Source organism: Siphateles boraxobius, unplaced genomic scaffold (assembly GCF_051911475.1).
Source record: "Siphateles boraxobius isolate OS27281-9 unplaced genomic scaffold, OSU_SipBor_1 18, whole genome shotgun sequence".
NCBI classification, from domain to species: domain Eukaryota; kingdom Metazoa; phylum Chordata; class Actinopteri; order Cypriniformes; family Leuciscidae; genus Siphateles; species Siphateles boraxobius.
Window position 1 is genome coordinate 2496919 of NW_027508788.1, and position 23179 is coordinate 2520097.

At 37.4% G+C, this 23179-nt stretch overlaps 1 protein-coding gene across 3 annotated transcripts in view; it reads left to right on the forward strand.

Annotated features, from left to right (window-relative positions):
* The window catches only part of atp2a2b (ATPase sarcoplasmic/endoplasmic reticulum Ca2+ transporting 2b), a 46543-nt gene extending 25307 nt beyond the window's left edge, over positions 1-21236 (forward strand). For all 3 annotated transcript variants that reach the window (XM_077232806.1, XM_077232808.1, XM_077232805.1), the window contains 15 exons: positions 5985-6065; positions 7869-7954; positions 8857-9321; positions 12477-12565; positions 12659-12761; positions 13492-13623; positions 13788-13907; positions 14016-14234; positions 14361-14696; positions 15378-15598; positions 16994-17196; positions 17299-17384; positions 17476-17609; positions 18411-18528; positions 19622-21236. In XM_077232806.1, coding sequence (XP_077088921.1) covers positions 5985-6065; positions 7869-7954; positions 8857-9321; positions 12477-12565; positions 12659-12761; positions 13492-13623; positions 13788-13907; positions 14016-14234; positions 14361-14696; positions 15378-15598; positions 16994-17196; positions 17299-17384; positions 17476-17609; positions 18411-18528; positions 19622-19891 — 2663 coding nt within the window. In that variant the 3' untranslated portion in view covers positions 19892-21236. The remainder of the gene's footprint in view (positions 1-5984; positions 6066-7868; positions 7955-8856; positions 9322-12476; positions 12566-12658; positions 12762-13491; positions 13624-13787; positions 13908-14015; positions 14235-14360; positions 14697-15377; positions 15599-16993; positions 17197-17298; positions 17385-17475; positions 17610-18410; positions 18529-19621) is intronic.
* The last annotated feature ends 1943 nt before the right edge of the window (positions 21237-23179 follow it).

The window sequence follows — 23179 nt, forward strand, 5'->3', positions numbered from 1 at the left end:
CACTTACTTCCTGAACAAGTGCGCACCCGAGTCCGTGATGCTTTCACATTCACGCGAGCCGCGGCACGGTTCGAGTGCAACCGAACTCAGCGCACCTCTTCCAGGCAGTCTCAGGTTTGGTACCCCAGTGCGCACCCGGGTTCGCATGACAGACAGCGTTTACATAATTGGCAATTTTTCATGCGAACTGTGCCCGTTCCATTCCGAGTTGGTGTGAAAGCACCCTAGACTTTTCAAGTAAGCTGTTGAAGTAGCCTTTTGTACACGTTAGCGCCTGTTTGTTTACGTTAGTAACTGCTAGCTTGGAATTCGCCGACTAAGTGACTGAGGGTGCATTCACACTGGCAGTTTAGTTCGGTGACTAACTAACGTTAGCCCAGTGCATAACAACAATCGTTTGTACGCATATGAGCGGATGCTGAAAATAGACAGGCGGCAAAACAAACACATTAATCGATACTCTTGCGGACGGATCGATGCATCGAATCGTCGGCTGTACAATCGATGCATCGATACGAATCGATTCATATTTACACTCCTATTAAGAAGAGGATCTATGACCTCTGGAAGCATCTCTTTCAATAGCTTAGTCGGTATTGGGTCTAACATGTTGTTGATTTAGATTATTTAACGAGTTTAGACAATTCTTCCTCTCCTTTATCAATGATGAATGACATTTTTCCTCAGGGAGACTACAATGCACTGTCTGATGCGATACTGTAGTAGGCCTACAGTGGTTTTCTAACTTTTTCAAGAGGGACCCTAGGCTTTTGCTCATAAAAAAATCAGCTCAGCACTTTTTTTAACCACTTTTGATGATGCACGTGCACTTGCTGATCCTTGCTGAGCCTTAAAAAAACGCAAAGTCGATTCTGAACTAATTTGATCAAGCTATAGGCATACATGCAGGAATTTTAACCAATTAATACCCTATCGTTTGCTGCATGCTTAAAAAATACAAAAAACATATTCCACAACAAACTCTTTAAATGTTATATTCAGAACGGAACAAGAATTTTAAAAAAAATAACTATAAACAAGCCAAAACAAAATAATTTAAAGCGAAAGTAAAAGTAAGGGGCATTATGCTCACGTAACTCTCTCATTAGAATCAAAATGTTTCAACATTTGCGAATCGCGATGTATTTGATGGTAAACTATTCTTTATACAGTTACTTTGTACAGTGCTTGAAGTGGGAAAAGAAAGGTGCCGGTACTCTCTTGCATTGGCAAATCATGACATTTGAGATTTCTACAGTGAAAAACAAAACTTATTGTTATTTATTAACAACATAAATGTATTAAAACAAGTCGTGTGTGCACGTGCGTGCGAAAACGGAACTCCTCGAAGTCTGCAAGTCCAAAAATACATTTAGATGTATTTTAATTCTGTCACTTTAATTCAGCGCGTGCAGCACAGCAAAAGTAGACTCGGAACGATCACTGCACTGCTGTAGGCCTATACGCACAGCACCAGGAGCGCATTGACAGGTCGCATGCGCGTGCAGTGTGAAAGCTCGAACCTGTTAACATGGGTGCGTAAAAAATACGCACTGCATGCGCACTGCAAACGAAGTATATCAACGGGCGTGACACTGGCGCTTTTTCTGTCAGTGGTCGAGTACCGGCTACATGTGAGAAGTAGCGGTAGGCAAGAAAAAGTGCAGGTACGCTTAAGAGTAAAATGTAGAAGTGCCGCCACTGCGTACCGGTGAGTACCGCCCCACTTCGAGCATTGGCTTTCTAGCAACTTCACTCACGTTGCAATATCGACAGGAAAAAATCATCCTTTTCACATGCGCAAAAATGTGCATGGAAACATCACAGTTGAGCGGTGCTTACGCTGAATGGTACGAATTGTAGCCTACTACTGCTATTTAAACAGAGCAGTGTGATTTTTATATAAGGTAGTCCATTAAATTTTATTATTTTAAAACACATTGTGCTTTTGTCAAAATGTAAACTCTTGTCAAACTTAACCTACAACTGTCACCCAACCAAAATCACACACAGTTTGAAAGCAAACATATTTATAATTCAAATGAGAATCAAGTTAGTGTTAATTACAATTTTAAGGAAAACAAATATATTGATCTGAAATGTGTGTGTTGCTGCCAATGGAGCGAACGAGAGTGTGTTGCGGAAGCCGCAAGGAACGACGAGTGTTTGTGTGTTGCTGCCGATGGAGCGAACGTGTGTGTGTTGCGGATGGAGCGAACGAATGCGTGTTTTGTGTATATATATTAATGAGAAGGGTGGGCCTGCTTATTCTGCATAATCTGGTCCCAAGCCGGTTCGCAGGACGAGAGGGCAACACGCATGTCAGGAGAAGTATTCAGTTTGTTTCGTTGTTTCGTCTTCATTTTGGTCAGGTGATGTGGATTATTTATTTTGCATGAATTTGAATGTTTTTTTAGTGTACTTCTAATCAAAGCTATTATTATTAATATTATTAGAAAATGGATTTTTTTTTAAAATTTAAATCACTGGCGACCCTTTTTTTTCTAATTCTCGCGACCCACCCGAGGGTCGCGACACAGGGTTTGAAAACCACTGCTGTAGTAGACGGTTGCATAGTTATAATTTTCTCTAATATTATCAATCTTGTAAGTAAAGAAGTTCATAAAGTCATTACTGCTGTGCTGTTTGGAAATGTCCGGTGTTTGAGCTTTATTTTTTGTTAATTTAGCCACTGTTTTGAATAAATACCTAGGGTTGTATTTGTTTTCTTCTAAAAGTGTTGAAAAATAAGCAGATCTAGCAGTTTTTAATAGGGATGGCCCGATACCGATACTGGAATTGGCGATCGGGTCGATACTGTCCTCATATACTCGTACTCGTACTCATAAAAATTCGCCGATACCACGCCCCGATACCACGTACATTTTGCGAAAAGAAACTGGCCGCCGCGAGTGCTTTGTCGAGGTGAACTGAGGCATAGGGACGTGCACTCCCAATGCAAAAGAGTGCGGCGCGGCACTAGATATGATGGCCGAGCGCGGGCGGTAATGCACTCACTCTGTGTGTGCGGGTTCCGGGAGAATAAAACGATTCGCCGACTCCCACAAACTAGAAATATCTATGAATACAACATATTAAAACTAATAGATTTTCATTCATCTGTTGCAGAAAAGCAAGAAGAACAACTAAAACAAAATAGAAACGATTTACAGGCCAGAGTTTCTATTCATAACATGTTAGCAGCGTTGAGCGATGTAGCCAATCACAGACATGTGTGTTGATTTCTTGAACGCAATGGCTAATCAGAAGCATTTAAGATAGACTCCCCTCACTGCTCAAAACTTTTTTGTTCAGTGCTGAATTCTGTATGCTGGCAAATCCTCTAATTATAACAAACAAAGTGTGGATATTATGAAAGATTCATTGTGCAGTCAGCTTCATTGATAATAACAGATGTGTGAGATCGCGATGAACTGTCAGCTTTTTAGGAATTAGACTATTAAGGGAGCGCACTTTGGGCGCTTTCAGTCATGTCAGACCATGCACGCAGTAACTGCTTGCTTTTATGTTAAATTAACAGTGGTTTGTGTGTTAATACATTTATTATTTTACTCATTATTATTTATTTTTAGACTTGTTAAAACAAGCAGAGAAGAAAATAAAAACAGTCTTCTAACCTGTGTTCTAAAATAGTCTTCTGTCTTCTTTTCTGGGAGCCTATAGTTACTTTTGCGGTAGAAATATCGGTATCGGTACTCGATATCGGCAAGTACACAAATGTAAATACTCGTACTCGTATCGGTTTGAAAAAAAAATGGTATCGGGCCATCCCTAGTTTTTAATGTTTAATGTTCTTAAATCAACTATATCTTAACCACCTGCAACTGCATAGCAATGTGCTATAAATGTAGCTAGCTACCATCTTGGCTGCTTTTAAGTATTTCATACTACTCTGCTCTATTTCTGTTCTTTTGGCTTGATCATCCAAAGGTGAATATCTCTAGCACAAACTGTTGAGTAAAAACGGCATTATGTTTGACTGGTGTGCGTGTATATATAACCCTCAGTTGGAATTGCTGCAAAGTTATCACAACCTAAATGAGGCCCTATACTGTTTCTCAGGGAGAGGAAATAGCCTTTTTTTAAGTCAATGAGTGTTTGACAGTTTGTTTCCAACCACCCATTAGCAGCCAATATGACACAACCACTTGCTTTTTAACTTCCCTGTTTTGAGCTGGTGAAAGTGACCTTGATTTTTGTGTTTTGGATGAAATCAGGGGATCGATAATGAAACTCAAGCTTTATAGCATAGCGGGCCTTTGAAGGTGTTTTTTGAGCATTCTTTTAATTAAAATGCCTGCGGCTTATGCAATTTTTAACTTTTTAACTGGTTAGGGTAACTGGTTTTAAGTGGTGTTAGAATAATATTAGGTGGTCCAAAAATTATTTTTCTCTGATCTATTCTTATAAGACTTTCTCTCCTTGTCTACTTAAAGTAGGTTACCCTGTTATATGAGCTTTTTCTAACTTGAGCTACATATCGGTATTATGTACCACATTCCTTAGTTTAGGGTTATTTTAAAGGTGCATTATTGTAAATTGGATCTAATCAACTTTTTTTATTAAAATGTCCAGAGAACCCCTAGAGCTTCCTTAAGTGCACTTCACTAAGTGTGCTTGATAAATCTAATAAAGCATGTTCAATGGCAATGCATGTAATATACAGTATGTGATGTATATGTAAACTATATAGTTTGAAGGATCTTTAAACTATATATAGAAACCCATAAGAATGAAGGAACTTCTCTATATACATTCTATGGACTAACAATCTCATCTCAAACAAAATCTGTTTACGTTGGGTGTTAGCTTGACCATGCACCATAGTTCATATCAAAATAACTTTTCCATTTTAGGAGCTGTTTTGGTTGTTGGTCTGATACCACCCGTCATGTGCCCCACTCCATTAAAAAGTGCATAGAGGCCTATTGGTGCTGTTGCATGTTGGTAAAAACTTAGTCCAGAAAAGGCAAAGCATCTAGGACAGCATCCTCAGGTTATTTGAAGTTCTTTCCACCCAGAACATCCTGTGAATAGATTCTTCGTCATTGCCCACTCTTTCATAAACTTGATTTACACATCAGGCGGATTTAAACAGACGCCATCTCAAATGACTAATAAACATCAAGTGTTTTAGTATGCTCAAGTATCCAACGGCTTATTCATTAAGAGATTTGTTTAGAAAAGATTACGGTATTTACATTTGCTCTTTTCCTACTAGCAATTACTAAACCCCCCTCTGTTTGTGGAAAGAATGAAGCCGAGTCTATTTTTGTCTACGTCAAAGTCGAACCAAAATGTTTCAAAGCTGCTGATGCTGTTCAGATAAAACCTGCATTGAAGAGGTTAATGAAGATGTTGTGATTGTCCTCCTACGTGTCTTAAAAAGGACTGGATGAGATGAAGCATTGCCATAATTCTTGTGATATTTGGTTTTGTAAAGCTTAAGGACTTGCACTGTAAAGCTTAAGCAACTGCACCTTAAAGGGTTTCTGAGAAAACGGTTGAAATTTAAACCCAACCAACCCATGATAACATGGTTTGTACTGTTTTCTTTTTAGATGAGTGATGTATTTTTGGCCTTCATTTCATCCCTTGAAAGCACAATCCGTTATTGTCAATTGCCAAGCCATTAACTGTTGAGCTGATACTTGAGATTCAAAAGGTGCTTACTTGGGGGTTCATGGTTTTAAATTTGCACTGTGCCTTACAAACATCATTTGAAAGTGTAATCACTGTAATGGCACCTTTGTTGTAATCAATGGTAAAGCTTTTCTTGGATCCTTAGAGCCTGACTTGCTTTGCTTATAGGGATCCAAGTCCTTTCTCCTGAATTGTTCTTGCTCTTTTATTGCTGCTTGATTATGTTCTTATAAATTTGGAATGGCATGACACTGTTGTTTTGGTTTGCTTTGAGCACTGGATTAATCTCTATCTAACAGCATGTTTTTGTTTCCTTTCAGTGGGTGATAAAGTTCCTGCTGACATTCGCTTGACTTCAATCAAGTCAACGACCCTGAGGGTGGACCAGTCCATTCTAACAGGTGAGAACAATGGCTTTGCCTCGAATTGTCTTTTTAAATGTAGTCATAGGCTTTGAGTAGGTAAAATTACTATGGACATTACAGTGTTTTATCAGCAACACGATATATCGTCACAATCTGGAAATAATGAATCCCACGTAACAAAATCAATTCAGAATCTAATACTTCGAAATTTTTATTCTTAGTTTGTAATGAGCAAAGAGGTTAATTTATGATGATGTGGTCAAACATCTTTATGCTAATTTGCTGGCTACAGTTCACCGAACTTGAACTTTGTTACACAAGAATAGACAAAATTACTTCATGTGTGTTTGTGTTTCTGCTCTCCTGGGTTCATGTGCACATGAATGGGAGTCCAAATTGTATTTGTTGTTCTTTGTGTCCTTTTTTTTTTACTTTTTAATCTAAATACAGGAAGAAAATTTGACTTCGGCTTTCGCACCGGGTAGTTCTAGGAACTAGCCACCAGGGTGGTTCCCTAAGGGCCCTTTTCCTGGTTGCATACGCACCGCCAGTAGGAATTCTGAAGTGACGTAAGCCCTGCTTGTTGCGACTTTTATTTTGACGGAGTGGCTGACTTTTATTTAGACGGCGCTGAGAACGCCAGAGCCTGAATGCACAGCGCTCCTATTTTCCATTAGTTTATTATCTGTTTAACAGTCCTGTCTGACATTATTAGAATGTTGTACAAAAATAGATGTTATATAGTGTTATAAATTAGACGGTATATGAAAAAGTATTAGTGTTTGCCGTGTGGTTGATGCCCAATGTCTCTAGCTGAGCAGAAGTACATAATCATTTTTTGCTTGGTCCAAAGTCGTGTTGGATTTGATTTTCTCCTTAGCATAAAGGTTAAGAGGTCCATCTATCACCATTTTCCATGTTCGTAGAGTTAATTTGTGGAGTAGGCTACTCTGTGTACACAGCTTTTTTTTTTTAAATGTTGGGTGCTGGTGTTTTGCGTGCGTTCGGCCAATCCGCGTACAATTACGTCCCTGGTAGTTCCTATTGCTCTGGGTTAGACCCTACTCTGAAGTAGGAGCTAATTGAGTTCCTAGAACTGAAATCGTTCCTAGTTCCTGTGGTGCGAACACACCAAAAAGCGAGTACTTCCGCCAATAGTTCTAGAAACTATAAAAAAAGGTTCATCCAGTGCGAAAGCCCCTATGCATTGAATATCCACAGTTCATTATTTTTATACGCAGGTCAGAATTTTTTTTTAAATTTTTTAATGTTTATTTTTTTTTAGCCTTCCTAATGCTGTATTTTCTTAGCAAAGATATCACAATCTAAGACGTTTTGACTATTTTATTTTTGTGCTTGAAAAATGTCACAGTACCCTTTTATCTCATCACAAAACCACGGTTAAATATAGTTTCTATTGCAGATGCAATTAAGATTTAGCGTAGCAGGGTGAACAGCAGTGCAGGAAACACTGCTGCAGTAAGCCACCTTATAAAGTCACTTCAGTAGTTGATATGAGGTGGAAAAATAAGGCTTTTTTTTCTGAGAAGGTTCAGTGCTGCTTATTTTAAAGGTAGGCCTTAATTGGTAACGGCCTGTTTGACATTTCCACATCTTTTAGCTGCTCCATCCATGGCTATTTTTTTTGGGGGATTCTTTGCCATCCTTATCAGAAATCAACCGTTAAAGCAATTGTGCAAATGCACATCAAGGACTTGAATTGGGACACCTGCGTGATGAACTGGAAACCCAATCCTCATTGTGTTAGTCTTCGATGGCAGTCTAGTAGTATTAGAACTTTGATTTCACCAACCTGTCACGTGTATCTTCTCTTCACAGGAGAATCTGTCTCAGTAATTAAGCATACAGACCCTGTCCCTGACCCTCGTGCTGTGAACCAGGACAAGAAGAACATGCTCTTCTCTGTAAGTCAGACCTCTAATGAATGCTGTCAGCATATTATTTGTGATGCCTGATTATGCAGGCCTTATTACTCTTGCTCATATTTAGGGTTAGACGCAAATACAATTAAAAACAGTAATATTTTACAATTGGATTACAATTCAAAATAACTGTTTTGTATTTTAGTATGTTTTAAAATTAATTTCAGTCTTTAATGTCACATGTCACATCCTTCATGTCATTCTAATATGCTGATTTGGTGCTCAAACTTATTTATTTACGTATTAATGCGTATTAATGTTGAAAACTGCTTAATTTGTGGAAAACATGATACACTTTTTCAGGATTCTTTAATGAATAGAAAGTTCAAAAGAACAAAATGCATCCTTGTTGAATATTGAGTATTTAATGAGAACAGCCAATATTAAAATATATTGTTTTTTTCTAAAAACTTTAAAAAAAATGAAATTAAAAATAAATCAAATGCTTTAAAATGCCGCAAGTTCATTTAGGCAATACAACATTATAATACAGTATAAAATATTTATTTTTGGATGCTACATTTATTTTAATGTTAAATTACATTTAACAATGTTATTAAATTATTAGTATTTTTAAGATTAACTTTAAGTGAGCATTAGATGAAGGCAAAGGAAATCTAAAAGTAAAAATAGAGGAAATGAGCATGGCACGTTGAAATATCCAATATTTGTTGATTCTGATCTATTAGCCTAAAAAAATGTTTTTTCTTTTCGATAACCAATATGGTGCTGATACTTCATGCATCCTAATTTGCATGATTTAGAACCAATGTTGTTTCTAGAAAGCTTTGATATCACTAGTAAATTTAAAGGGGGTTTTAGATGGTTTATGATTGAATATGATCATGATTTAAAACTCGCCTTTTTTTACAAAATGTTTACAGGGTACCAACATTGCCGCAGGCAAAGCGGTGGGTGTAGTGATTGCCACCGGTGTGAACACCGAAATTGGCAAAATCCGTGATGAGATGGTGTCCACGGAGCAGGAGCGCACGCCACTCCAGCAGAAACTGGATGAGTTCGGCCAGCAGCTGTCCAAGGTCATCTCGCTCATCTGCATCGCCGTGTGGATCATCAACATTGGACACTTCAACGATCCCGTTCACGGTGGCTCATGGATCCGCGGGGCCGTGTACTACTTCAAGATCGCCGTCGCACTGGCTGTGGCCGCCATCCCCGAAGGCCTGCCCGCTGTCATCACCACCTGCCTGGCTCTGGGTACCCGTCGCATGGCCAAGAAGAACGCCATCGTACGCTCTCTGCCCTCGGTGGAGACCCTGGGCTGCACCTCCGTCATCTGCTCAGATAAGACCGGCACACTTACCACCAACCAGATGTCCGTTTGCAGGGTGAGAATGCTGGGAATATTATACACAATTGAAGTGGGCTTGCAGCTTCAGGGCTCATTAAAAATAACTTGCAACGTCTGCTATTATGAATTCTGTTTAGCCCATTATTTTATTCCTTGGCAATAGAGTCTGTGATTGTTTAGAAATTTGCAGGCTGGGGTTCAGCCAAGAACCGAGAGTTATATTACTGCATAGACAATTGGCTCATGAATAAGAATGACATTCATGATGGTATTGATTTAGCACTAGACGAAAACGAATGTCGTGGGAAAGCTGTTAATCTGCCGCTTTGATATTGCCATGATTAATAATTTTATTTAGTTTTATCTTAGTTTCTCATGACCTTGTGTTAGACCACCCCAGGTTGCCTCTGTATTTCCTTTTATGTTGCTTTCCCATTGACATGGTTTATTGCCCTTCATAGTGTCCCTGTATACTTATCTCCTCTCATCTTTTGTCACCCTCCTCATCTGCTCTTCTCCAGCTTGACTGCGAGAGCTGATCAGTATGCGGTAGTCACTTACTTGCGGTAGTGTTATATAACTGACCGTGTGTGTGAGAGAGATCTGCCTTTGATCCACAGCAGTGCCTTTGCTGTGGGCTGTACAGTCAAGCATGCATGCCCAATGTGAAGCGGTTCTGATTTTAATAAGTTTTGCGTGTCTAAAGGTTGAATTTAGTGGCAGGCTTGCTTTTCTTTTTTAAATAAATTATTTTAAATCTTATGCTTGATTTATTCTGTGAAATGCTCAGGATGTGGTTAAACCAAAATAATTTTTACCCTAAATGTCCCATTTGCCTCGACTGTCTAAAATAATACTATATGGGAAGGGTGCTTCTAAAATTAGCTGCGTTTCAACTGGAGGAATGTAATCTGGTCAACCCTAACCATTAAGCTTGTACTCATGTTAAACGGTTAACCCGTCTTGCATCGTTTCCGCTATAGACACGAATGATACCTCTATCTTGTGCCTTAGTGAGGTGCAGTTAATTTTTTAAGAGTTCATATTTAGTGGTGGACCAATATGGATTTTTGATATCGATACTGAGAACTGTGTAGATATATTATATTATATTATATTATATTATATTATATTATATTATATTAGGCCTTTTCTTTTTTAAAAAGGTGAATAACAAATAATGCAATGAAAAGTATATTTATTTTAAATAGTTTACTAAATTAGAACTTTGAAAGTGAATCTAAATGGGGGTGGAAATCATAACTTGAAAAAATAAAAACTTAAAATAAACATTTATACTTAAGCAACTTCTTGATTCTGTTTTTTCCACAAATTCAGGGTTTTCACAAATAAAGAAATAGTTAAAAACATGAATAAAAAGGAGGTAAACGCTGTAACCAACAGTGCACTTAGTAATCCAGGCGGTATTTCAGAAAGCAAGGTTAATTTAGCCTCACAAACACCCTGAACAGTTGTTTAACCCAAACCTTGCATACTCGAGGTATGCAGGTCCCAAAGCTGCGCAAGTTCAGTCAACCTGGAGTATGGAGCATTTTTTTTTTTTTTTGCTTTCATATTTCTTGTAAGGTGAGATTGTCACATATGTATTTTTATTATAGAATTACATTATATATAAAACATCCTGATGCAAAAAAATTTACTTGGAGGGTGTCAAAACAAGTAAATTTCCTCAGACTTGAATATGCATTTCTTGCCCGTTGTTGCCCTAGTTAAGTAACCTTTGTTTGAAAGCCGCAGAAACTTGTGATTTGTTAGCGAATTGTTCTTTTGAGTTTTTATCTAATTCTGGGTTTAAAATATGAATTATTCATTTAGTGACTCATTCTAAATTAAAATGTTTTTGGAAATCCTTAACTAGTGAAATTGCATTTCTACAAATGTTTGAGTCATGTTAAAGTCATGGCAATTCACTAATTAAAAGTGCATGGAAACATGCAGAAAACCACATAGCAACACAATGGTAAAGACACACAAGCATCATATCAGCATGTTTTGCCCCTTCATTCACCAATTGCTTTTTCTTTAGGAAGTGTTAAGTTTGATATGGTTTTTCCATATATATTTTTTTAAAAAAAAGCTAATCATATACATTTCATGTTTAAAGGGTTAGTTCATCCAAAAATTCTGTCATTAATTACTCACCCTCATATAGTACCGATCCGGAGGATGTTTTGGATTTTGGAATGTAAGCGCTTTATGTCCCTCCATTGACAGCCTACGCAACTACCACTATCAAGCCCTAGAAAGGTAGTAAAGACATAATCAAAGTAATCCATGTGGCTCCAGTTGTTTAATCTCAATTTTATGAAGTGACTCGATCGCTTTGTTTGTACCAAAAAACATTATTTACCAGTTTGTTTACAAAATATTAATCTCCAATTCACGTTCAAGAGAGCACCACAATGCATGCGTGTTGACACGAGAGCTGACGTTGTTGCGTGATCGAGACTAATATTTTCTAAATAAAATGGTAAAAAAAAAGCACTTTTTGCACAAAGCACTCACGGTATTTTAATGATGTCTTTACTAACTTTCTGGGGCTTAAAGTGGTAGTTGCATAGCTGTCAATGGAGGGACAGAAAGTTCTCAGATTTCATCATAAATATCGTCATTTGTGTTCTTAAGTTGAACAAAAGTCTTACGGTTTGGAACAACATGAGGGTAAGCGATTTTGGGTGAACTTACCCTTAATTTTTCTGCTAATCATGTCTTTCTCCATAGTGCGTAGCACTAGTGCCTTCGAAATGAGTGCCTGTCTCTCTCTCCCCCACACTCTTCTGTCTCTGTGGTTCGACTTTTGTCCACTGGGTTTTATCATTACAGCAGGAACGCTGTTCCACTTTACCATCCCACTCGCTCTCATCTCTTTTATGCTCTTCTCTTCCTTGACATATTGGGGGATCTGATTGTCTTTTGTGCTTAAAAATATCCTTAATGCTCAGTTGCTTATGTTTGGGGGGTTTGGGCTGGGTTTTAAAGGCCCTCTGAACTCTTAAGTGAGTGTCATGTGAAGTGTTTACATCTGTAGTGCTGGTATATCCAGGTCATGTGGAGTAGGGATCTTTTCATGAGGTGCTTTCAAACATAAGAGATCATCTGGGGTGGGAGGGCCTGCCACCTGCTGGTTGAGATTTTGTTTGATTTTTTTGTTTTATGTCTTTTTTGTTTCAGATGTTCATTGTCGATCAGGCAAATGGAAACAGCTGCTCTCTAAAAGAGTTCACCATTTCTGGCTCCACATACGCCCCTGATGGACAAGTGTGAGTTTTGCTGCCAACGTGCACACTGATATTTCAAAGTGCATGAGACACCTCTGTTTAGCAACCACTTTTTTATTTATTTTTTTACTCCAGGTTTCATGAGGGTAAACCAGTGCGATGCTCCCAGTATGATGCTCTGGTTGAACTGGCCAGCATCTGTGCTCTGTGTAACGACTCCTCTCTAGATTTCAACGAGGTTAGTTATTAACTTCTTCTGGTATATGCAGCATCCTCTGTTCATCCAAAAAACGTAGCCAACTAATGTGTGGAACTATATTGTCTAGCATACAGATGTCACTTAGTGAATGAATTTGCTTAAATATCATTTTAATGTTACATTTTGTCCCTTAATTTTAGTATTCTTGTAAATAAATTAGTGCTGGGAAAAGATCAATCGCGATTAATCGCATCCAAAATAAAAGTTTGTGTTTACATAATATATGTGTGTGCACTGTGTATTATCATTTTGTATATATAAATACACACACATGCATGTATACATATAATAATTCTTTTTTATTTATATATAAAATATTTATATTTATATATAATATAAATTATAAATAAATATATACAGTATATACATGAAAATATGTCTTAAATATATACATGCATGTTTGTGTATTTATATATATATATACAAAATAATTATACACAGTGCACACACATATATAATGTAAACACAAACTTTTATTTTGGATCCGATTAATCGCGATTAATCTTTTCCCAGCCCTAAAATAAATATTTCATAAATTTACAAAGTATACTACAAAATAGTATAGAATTTTAACATTGGTCATTTGTATTATATAACATGAAAACAAATGTCTGCTTATCAATATTAACCAGAATATTTATATCAGTGGATCCCTAGTGCATCAAACAGCAGTTCTGAAGAGGTTCTAAACAGTTTCTTTCTATGTCAGGCCAAAGGTGTGTACGAGAAGGTGGGAGAAGCCACAGAGACCGCTCTTACATGTCTGGTGGAGAAAATGAACGTGTTCGACACAGAACTAAAAGGCCTTTCCAAGGTTGAGTTGGCGAACGCTTGCAACTCGGTACGTCAAACATTTCCAACCGCAGATTATGAGTTGGTTGCAACCCTAGTGGGTCGTGTGGTTGTGGAAGCCCACATTAATTTCCAAATTGGTTTTCTGTGTTTGATGTAATGGCAGCTTTCATCTCTGAGTAATTTGTTGTATTCTTTCTTTCTTTGTCTCAGGTCATCAAGCAGCTGATGAAGAAGGAGTTCACTCTGGAGTTCTCCCGAGACAGAAAGTCCATGTCAGTGTACTGTACTCCCAACAAAGCTCGCTCATCCATTGGCAAGATGTTTGTTAAGGTAACGCCACCTTTTCCAGGGAGACTTTAGCACTTCAGTATTTCATTTACCTGTTGTGGTACACCAGTGTACCTGAAGCTTCCTTAAACTCATTATTTCTGGGTGCAGGGTGCTCCAGAGGGAGTGATTGACAGATGCACGCACATCCGTGTGGGTGGGAATAAAGTCCCACTGACAGCAGGTATTAAAGAGAAGATCCTGTCTGTAATCCGTGAGTACGGCACAGGACGTGACACACTGCGCTGTCTGGCTCTGGCCACCCGAGACAACCCATTGAGCAAAGAGAGCCTTGTACTGGAGGACTCAAACCGGTTCATTGAGTATGAGGTGAGAAGAGCATTTTTGTGTTAAGACAATCACAATAATGTGTGTGTGTATGTGTGTATATATATGAGAATATGAATTAACTATTATGAATTAAGAAGTTTATAATAATAGTTGTTTTTCCTTTAGACGGACCTGACCTTTGTGGGATGCGTGGGCATGCTGGACCCACCCAGAGCTGAGGTGGCAGCTTCCATCAAACTTTGTCGTCAAGCGGGCATTCGAGTCATCATGATCACTGGCGACAACAAGGGCACAGCTGTGGCCATCTGCAGGCGCATCGGCATCTTTGGTGAGGATGACGATGTCTCGTGCATGGCCTACACTGGCCGAGAGTTTGACGACCTGTCTGCTGCCGCCCAGCGTGAGGCAGTGATCACTGCCCGTTGCTTTGCCCGTGTCGAGCCATCTCACAAATCCAAGATTGTGGAGTTCCTGCAGTCCTTCGATGAGATCACTGCCATGGTAAATTAGATTGTGAAATCGTAACAAATACTAACTGAATGATTTTATGTACACTTTCAATCTGAAGTTTGGGGGTCAGTAAGATTTTAAAATGTTTTTAAAAAGAAGTCTCATACCAAGGCTGCATTTATTTGGTCAAAATACAGTATTGTGAAATTATTACAGTTTAAAATGACGGGTTAATAATATATGTTGAAATATAATTTATTCCTTTGATGGCAAAGATTAATTTTTACTATAGTCACTTGAGTATTCAGTGTCAAATCATGATCCTTCAGAAATCATTCTAATATACTTATTTGCTGCTCAAGAAAAATTTCTCATCAATGTTGAAAACAGTTGCTGCTTAATATCTTTGTTAAAACAGTGATGCATTTTTTTTCAGGATTTTTAGATTAATAGAAAGTGCAAAAGAACAGTGTTTACTTGAAATTGAAGTCTTTTTAACATTATTAGTGTCTTTACTGTCATTTTTGATCAATTTAAAGCTTCCATTCTGAATAAAAGTATTTCTTTAAAAAATAACTCATTGACCTCAAACGTTTCAACAGTTGTGTATATGTATGCATTAATATAATTCTTTATTAAATGACTATAAAGATGGAGGAAGGATTTCTTCTAGATGTTTATATTGACAATCTTTCTCCCTCGACTGACTTGACATGCTGTTCATTCCTGCAGACTGGAGATGGTGTGAACGATGCACCTGCTCTGAAGAAGGCTGAAATTGGCATTGCTATGGGGTCAGGAACAGCAGTGGCTAAGACTGCTTCAGAGATGGTCCTTGCTGATGATAACTTTTCTACTATCGTGGCCGCTGTGGAAGAGGGTCGAGCCATTTACAATAACATGAAACAATTCATCCGCTACCTCATCTCCTCAAATGTCGGCGAGGTGGTCTGGTAAGGATCCTAACCTTTTGCTAACATTTTTAGGAATTCATTCTTCATATCTTTTTACTGGCCCGTCCACATTAAACCATTTCAAGTCAACATAAAATGGCCATTGCAATCTATTTAACTTGTGAAATCTTATGTACCATTAAATATTTTGAGATGATTTTTTCAAATGTTTTTGAAAGAAGTCAGTTATGCTCACCAAGGCTACATTTATTTGATCAAAATGCAGTAAAAACAGTAATGTTATGAAACATTATTACAATTTAAAATTACCGTTTTTTTTTAAATACATTTTGAAAATGTAATTTAATCCTGTGATGGTAAAGCTGAATTTTCAGCAGCCATTACTTGAAATAGTAGAGACTTTTACAATGATCAAAATTGACAGACATTTTTTGTAACAATTTAATGCACCCTTTCCGAATAAAGGTCCATTCACACACAGGACGATAACTATAACGATGAAGATATGGTTCTAAAAATCATCCAGCTGATGAACAATAAAATCATTAAGAGCAGCGGATAACAAAACTGCAGGGCGTTAAAGTTAGTCATCTTTAGTTATAGTTCTTGATGTAAAACGATTTGATTACTATAAAAGTATTTAATACTATAAATCAAACTTTTGAGTATTAGTCTATTTCTAAGTGAAACGGTTTCCAGTAAAAGAAAATTATTATTATTTTTATCAATCAATGGGTGTTGGATACCAGAATTTTTATTAAAGCAATAAGTCCCGCAAAGGTATGATTTACAGTGAATTTAGAACCGCTAAGGGGCATTGTCTGCGGAGTGCCTAAAATCTCCTTAGCTGTTCTAAATTCACTGTAAAACACTGCTTCAAGGGGCTTATTGCTTTTATAAAACGGTTACTCCATAAAAATATTCATTTTAATTTATTTTATTCATAAAATAAACGCCAGCAACAAAAATAACACATTTATTCCTCCGCCAAGCAATGTCGTTTCAAAGAGGTTGCCAAGCAACACATGTAGCAACAAAGAATCACAAACTGCAGTTGCGCAGTAATACTAATGTAATGCGGTCACAGGTGTATGTTTGAGTAATTTACAACGGCTTCGAACGCGGAATCAAGGACCTGAACTATCCGTTTTATAATAAATTATATATATATTATGTTGTATTTGTATTTTATTCTTTTTTTTTAATTGTTTAATCAAGGTTTACTATTCATCCTGTGTGCCAAAACGGAGCAAGTCAAGCTTCTTTTCAATCTTGTTTTGGCACAATTTAGTCTCCATCCTAAAAGCGATACAATATAAATGACGACATTGGCAGTGATCTGAGTTTCACAGTGATCATAAATTTCACAAAGTCCTTTTGAAATTCTTCCAGTTATCTAATCGCTTAACTCACTATGTGTATTCTCTCTGGCAGTATTTTCTTAACGGCAGCTCTGGGCTTCCCTGAAGCTCTGATTCCAGTTCAGCTGCTGTGGGTGAATCTGGTGACGGACGGTCTGCCTGCGACCGCTCTGGGCTTCAACCCACCCGACCTGGACATCATGAGCAAACCCCCTCGCAATGCCAGAGAGCCACTTATCTCTGGCTGGCTCTTCTTTAGATACCTGATAATTGGCTGTGAGTGCACCACTGGCTTTGTTTGCTACATAATATTTATTTTTTATTTTTTTGTGGGTAAAGAAAGATATGACATGTTATGTTCTCCATGTCATCCTAAAGGTTATGTAGGTGCTGGTACTGTAGGTGCTGCTGCATGGTGGTTCATTGCTGCTGAAGATGGGCCTAGAGTCACCCTCTATCAACTGGTTAGAAACTCCCCTTACATTTGAATACATAGTTTCTCAATCACATGCATTCCAATGTCTTAATTCGCTTCTATCATTTTCATCTCTGCAGAGCCACTTCCTTCAGTGTGCACCAGACAACCCTGAGTTTGAGGGCCTGAAGTGTGATGTGTTTGAGTCTCCCTATCCAATGACCATGGCTCTCTCCGTACTAGTGACCATTGAGATGTGCAACGCCCTCAACAGGTCAGTATTGGAAGTTCACTACAATAAAGGCACATCTTGTCCCTGAAAATGTCACAATAATTTACATCTGCTATTAAGATTCATCCAATCACAAGCAGTAAGACGAGAAATTGCTGTGTACACCTGGAAGCCATTTACTTGTAACAATGTGATCTTACCGATATTTTATTGGACTGTTCCACTTTTAATGTAAATAGAGAACATTTTTATGAAGTAAGTTCATCTTTGTACTTGTTCAGTATAATTTTTCCAGAAAAGGTTTTAGAAATGTTATCATGTGTTAATGTTAAAAATATTGTATAATATGAATTTGATGCATCTTTTTCTTTGTTTACATGGTTTTTATTTTTATTGTATATAAAAATTATATTTTTGTAATTTAGATTTTGTAATGAAGATGGATATCCATAGATGCTGTCATTAAATAAAACTTTGCTGACATGATCTTACTGTTTGAATGGAGTTGTGCAATTCGATGAGTTCTGAATAATTTGACATTTTGAGGGGACCACAAATCTTAAAGGGATAGTTCACCCAAAATTTTAAATTCTGTCATCTCACCGTCAAGTTGTTCCAAACCTGTATGAATTTCTTTCTTCTACTGAACACAAAAGAAGTTGATGGGTAACTGTTTGGTTATCCATATTTTTCAAAATATCATCTTTTTTGTTCAGCAGAAGAAATAAATTCATACAGGTTTGGAACAACTTGACAGGTTTTAATGGGATCAGTGGTGGATTATATAAATATGCAACCAGTCAATCAATTTCACAATGTTATTTTCTTGATGTCCTGTCGTAGTGTTTCAGAGAACCAGTCTCTGCTTCGCATGCCCCCCTGGGATAATGTGTGGCTGCTAGGAGCCATCTGCCTCTCCATGTCCCTCCACTTCTTTATCCTTTATGTGGAGCCCCTGCCGGTAAGATCAATTATGATCAATAAGATCATCAGTTTCAGTATATTGGTTCTTTTGTTTTTTTGTTGTTGTTGTTTTTTGCAGTCTTTGTAGAATCTACAAAGACTGCATACCTTTTTTTTTTTATAAATATTTTGACCTGTATAAACTCTTACACAACTAAAATTACAAATAAAATCATTATGCAATACAATTATGCAATTGTGATATTTTCTCTTACAATTCTGACTTTATCACACAATTCTGACTTAATTGCATTTCCAAGATTATAACTCGTAAAAAGAAAGTGCAGACAATGTTGTTGTGCTGTTTTTATTTGTCTGTATAATAAAACATGTGGAGAAGTTTATAACTCACAATTCTGGCTCTTTTTTTTTTCAGAATTGTGTGATATAAACTTGGAATTGAGAGGGGGGGGGGGGATAGAATTGTAGGAGAGAAAGTTGCAATTAACTTTTTTTTATTCTATGGTTGGTTACTGTGTACTTTATTTTTATTCATATTTTTAACATTTCTTTGTGAAAAATACTATAATAGGATTACAGAATCAAGCAATCTAAAGAATAAATCTTTATAATTCACCAAGTTAACTTTTTTTCATATTTTCACATTTATTTCCAATTTAGTAAATATGTAAAATAAATATTAATTTAATTTCAGCGATTATGCATGTATTTCTATCTTTAAATAGTTTGATATCATAAGCAAAAATATATATTTCAATGCTTTTTCAACTCTATTATATAGCTTAGTAATTATATTGTATGCAATTTATGGGCATCAAGGAGCCACTATCAATATGCATGGTAAGCATATACAAGATAAGATATTTGTCGAGGATGCTCAGGATCAGTTGCGCATCAAATCCTCTGCCATCATCCTGATAGTCATCTCTAATTGCCATCTTCTCATATTAAGTAAAATCTAATGTACTGTAATGTAAAATGTCCGACTACCACAGCAACCCTAACCATGTTCCTTTAGAATGCTCCGTAGAATGCGTTATTCGTTTTCCATGCCTTTCCAAATTCAAAATTGGGCTCTCGGCCCATCCCTAATGTTTGTGTAGTGACTCTACCCTGGGCTTTCTCTACAGATAATCTTCCAGATCACTCCACTGAACGTGACCCAGTGGCTTATGGTATTGAAGATTTCCTTGCCCGTCATCTTGCTGGATGAATTGCTCAAGTTTGCAGCCAGAAACTACCTGGACAAGCCCAAAGACCTGGACAACCCCAAGGGCATGGCCTGCTCACTCAGCACCTGCACGGAGGGCATTTCCTGGCCCTTCGTGGCTCTCTCACTCCCCCTGGTGCTGTGGCTCTACAGTATTGACACTAACTTGGCCGAAATGTTCTGGTCTTGACTGAAATGAGCACTGATGTGTGTAGATGGTGTGTACGTGTGTCTGTATGTGTGGTTGTGCATTTAAAGTGTGCCTCCGCAAACAGAGAATGTGTACGAGAAGGACAGGATTAACACAAAAATAACCTTAAGATAGAAATATAACTTTTTCTTTCTTTTTCCTTTCTCTTTTTTTTAAACTGTCCATTACTGATTGAGGAGACCATACAGACCTGAAGTCTACAAGTATTAGTGACCATTAATATTCTTTTTGGACATCTTGTTGGTTTCTTTTGTTATTGCGTTTTAAATTAATCATTTGTCTCGTCTCATTTCAAACCAGTAATAATAATGGTAATATCCACTTTGTTTTCCCCCATATCATGTTCAAATTGCTGAATTGAGAAAAGTACTTGTGTACACACATTTAACACTATTTTATGCAATGGTTCATTTGTTATTATTTGTTCATTTTGCTAACAGAGAGTAGAGTAGAGTTGGGTGGGTAGAAAAGAGAAAGAAAGAGAACAAGACAGAAGAACTGTTTACTAATGTTTACCTTTGTGTCTTCGGCGTGAACATTGCTCAGAGCCAATGGACAAGCATGGTGTTGCAAAGCAGCATGGGAAAGAGTATGGGTCTGAACGTTTGAATGGTTCACGGTCAAATCCTTAGATGAAAGCTGCATGTTCTGTATTTCGTATGCATTTTGTGTGGTTTTTTCATTTATGATTTGTGCCTGTATGTCTTTCCCTACGTGTATTACCTTCCATTTTTATGGTGATACATTTTGTTTCCACTATTACCTGACACGTCGGATTAGTAAAGCCAGTTTTTCTGCACTAGGCAGAGTACAGCTACCTCAGGACTGTCAGATCAGACTCTCTCCGGTTACTTCACACACACACACACACACACACACACACACACACACACACACACACACACACACACACACACACACACACACACACACACACACTTAGCTTTACACCGCCTGTACACATTATTGCATGAGGTGTGCCTCTGTTTGATAACTCTGATTCTTTTGGCCCTAACCAATCTATTTTAAGTTCTTTTTTGTGCGTGTTTGTTTTCACTGTATTTTATAATTGAATGAACTTGCATTAACTTAATTTAGAGGTTTACTTTTTTTGTGGGGTGGGTTGGACAAAAGATGTAAATGTTACCGTTTATTTGGGTCATAGATGAACAAGTAGAAAATTAAACGAGCAAAGGTTTAGGTGTTGCATTCAAAACATGAATTTTACAATGCAAAACCAAAATGTTTCATGCTACCTTTTTTTTCTACTTTTAAGAAAATGCACTCATGAACCATTTGAATTAAAATGTGCGTCTTTATTTTACTAGCTGGTCTGTTCCTTCCTGCAATGCAGCACCGCAAGTTTTACGAGCAATTATACTTGAACAAATGAAATTAATGTACAGAGATTGTTACATAGCTGAGCACAAGATTGACAGCTGAGAGGGGTTTCCTTGTGAAGCAGCCTCTTGCTCGGCCCTCACCAGCCAGTCTGGTAAGACGGCCTGTATATTTGCACACATACCCGAACGGTACAAAGTAAAAAAAAATTCCTTTTCATTAAACGGCTTTCTGGCATTTAGTTGCCCATTGCCTCACACTAATTGCTTGCTGAAATGGATGCATGTCTCTGGCTATGCCCTTGGTGTGGTATTCTGGTGTCAGTATTTTAATAAACAACCATGCACATTCACTTAAGGCCTGTTCACACCAAGAACGATAACTATAACGATAATTGTAGCGTCCACACCAGCGGATGATATTCTGTTTTATTCAAGCGAGCTGATACTTCAAATGCTCGACCTCTTTAATCCAGGACGGTTTCTGATTGGTTGTCACAAAGTGATTCCAACTATATAGTTTTTCGGTGCCGTTGTGGTGTGGACTCTGCTATTCTTTTATTTTTAGAACTATATTTCTATATATGTTATTTTCCTTCGTGTGAACGGGCCTTTATTGCATTCAGTGGTCTTTCATTTAAAAGTTTAGTTCACCCAAAAATGAAAATCATCCCATAGTTTACTCACCCTCAAAACATCCTATATGACTTTCTTCTTTCTGCCAAACACAATTGGAGTTATATTAAAAAATATCCATGGCTCTTCCAAGATTTATAATGCGAGTAAATAGAACCCTAGATTTTGAAGCCCAAAAAAGCCATCATAAAAGTAATCCATATGGCGCAAGGGGCAATATTAAGGCCTTCTGAAGCGATGTGTTTTTATAAGAAAAATATCCATATTTATAACTTTATAAACTATAATCATTGGCTTCCGGTAACAGCAATACACAAATCTAGATCCGGCAGAAGAGTGAAAACTGACCCGATACATGACGCATTGACAATTATGGAAGCGTAGAGGATAGAGCAAAACAAAACTGGTCATGAATTAGAAGTGTAAACGAGAATTTTTAAAGAGAAATGTCGGAGAATTTTGACATAAGAGAAGAAGAGCTTGAGTTTGTTGCCCAGCCTTATTTCTTTGAACCGCAAGAGGCATCTACTCGCAACTAAGCTTACGCTACTACATAATGCGTCAGGTCGGAGGTCACTTTTCTGCCGGAACTCGACTTGCGAACGACTGTTACCAGAAGCCAGTGATTATAGTTTATAAAGTTATAAATATGGATATTTTTCTTACAAAAACTGCTGTATGGATTACTTTTATGATGGATGAATGTGCTTTTTTGGGCTTCAAATCTCAGGTACCATTCACTCCCATTATAAAGCTTGGAAGAAACAAGATATTTTTTAATATAACTCTGATTGTGTTTGGAGGAAAGACTAAAGTTATTTTCACCTAGGGTGACTTGAGGGTGGGTAAATTATTTTTGGATGAACTGACCCTTTAAGAAAGTGTCACTGATGTTGCCACTAACGTTACACATTCCTCCATTCTTTTCACCACACGTTACAACAATCCGAAGCCTCAAGTTTTCTGACAATGGACCAACCCTGCTATGTAACTGCTAAATTCCTACTACGACTACTGCAGCTGTTTATAGCTGAACTTAACACATGGCCATATCAGCTTGAGTACATTCCACTGCAATATATTATGTTTTTAAGAAATATATATATTGTAAAGACTTGATGGTCAAATTAAATTTTAAGCATGATTGTTTCCTTTCCCCCATATAATTTCAGTCTCGTCTCTGAATGAAATAAATAGACTTCACCATTAGTTTTTATTAGAATGGTCCGTACACTGTGGTCTGACTTGCTCAGGAAATGAACTTGGATGTTGGCATAAATAAAAGTCAAAT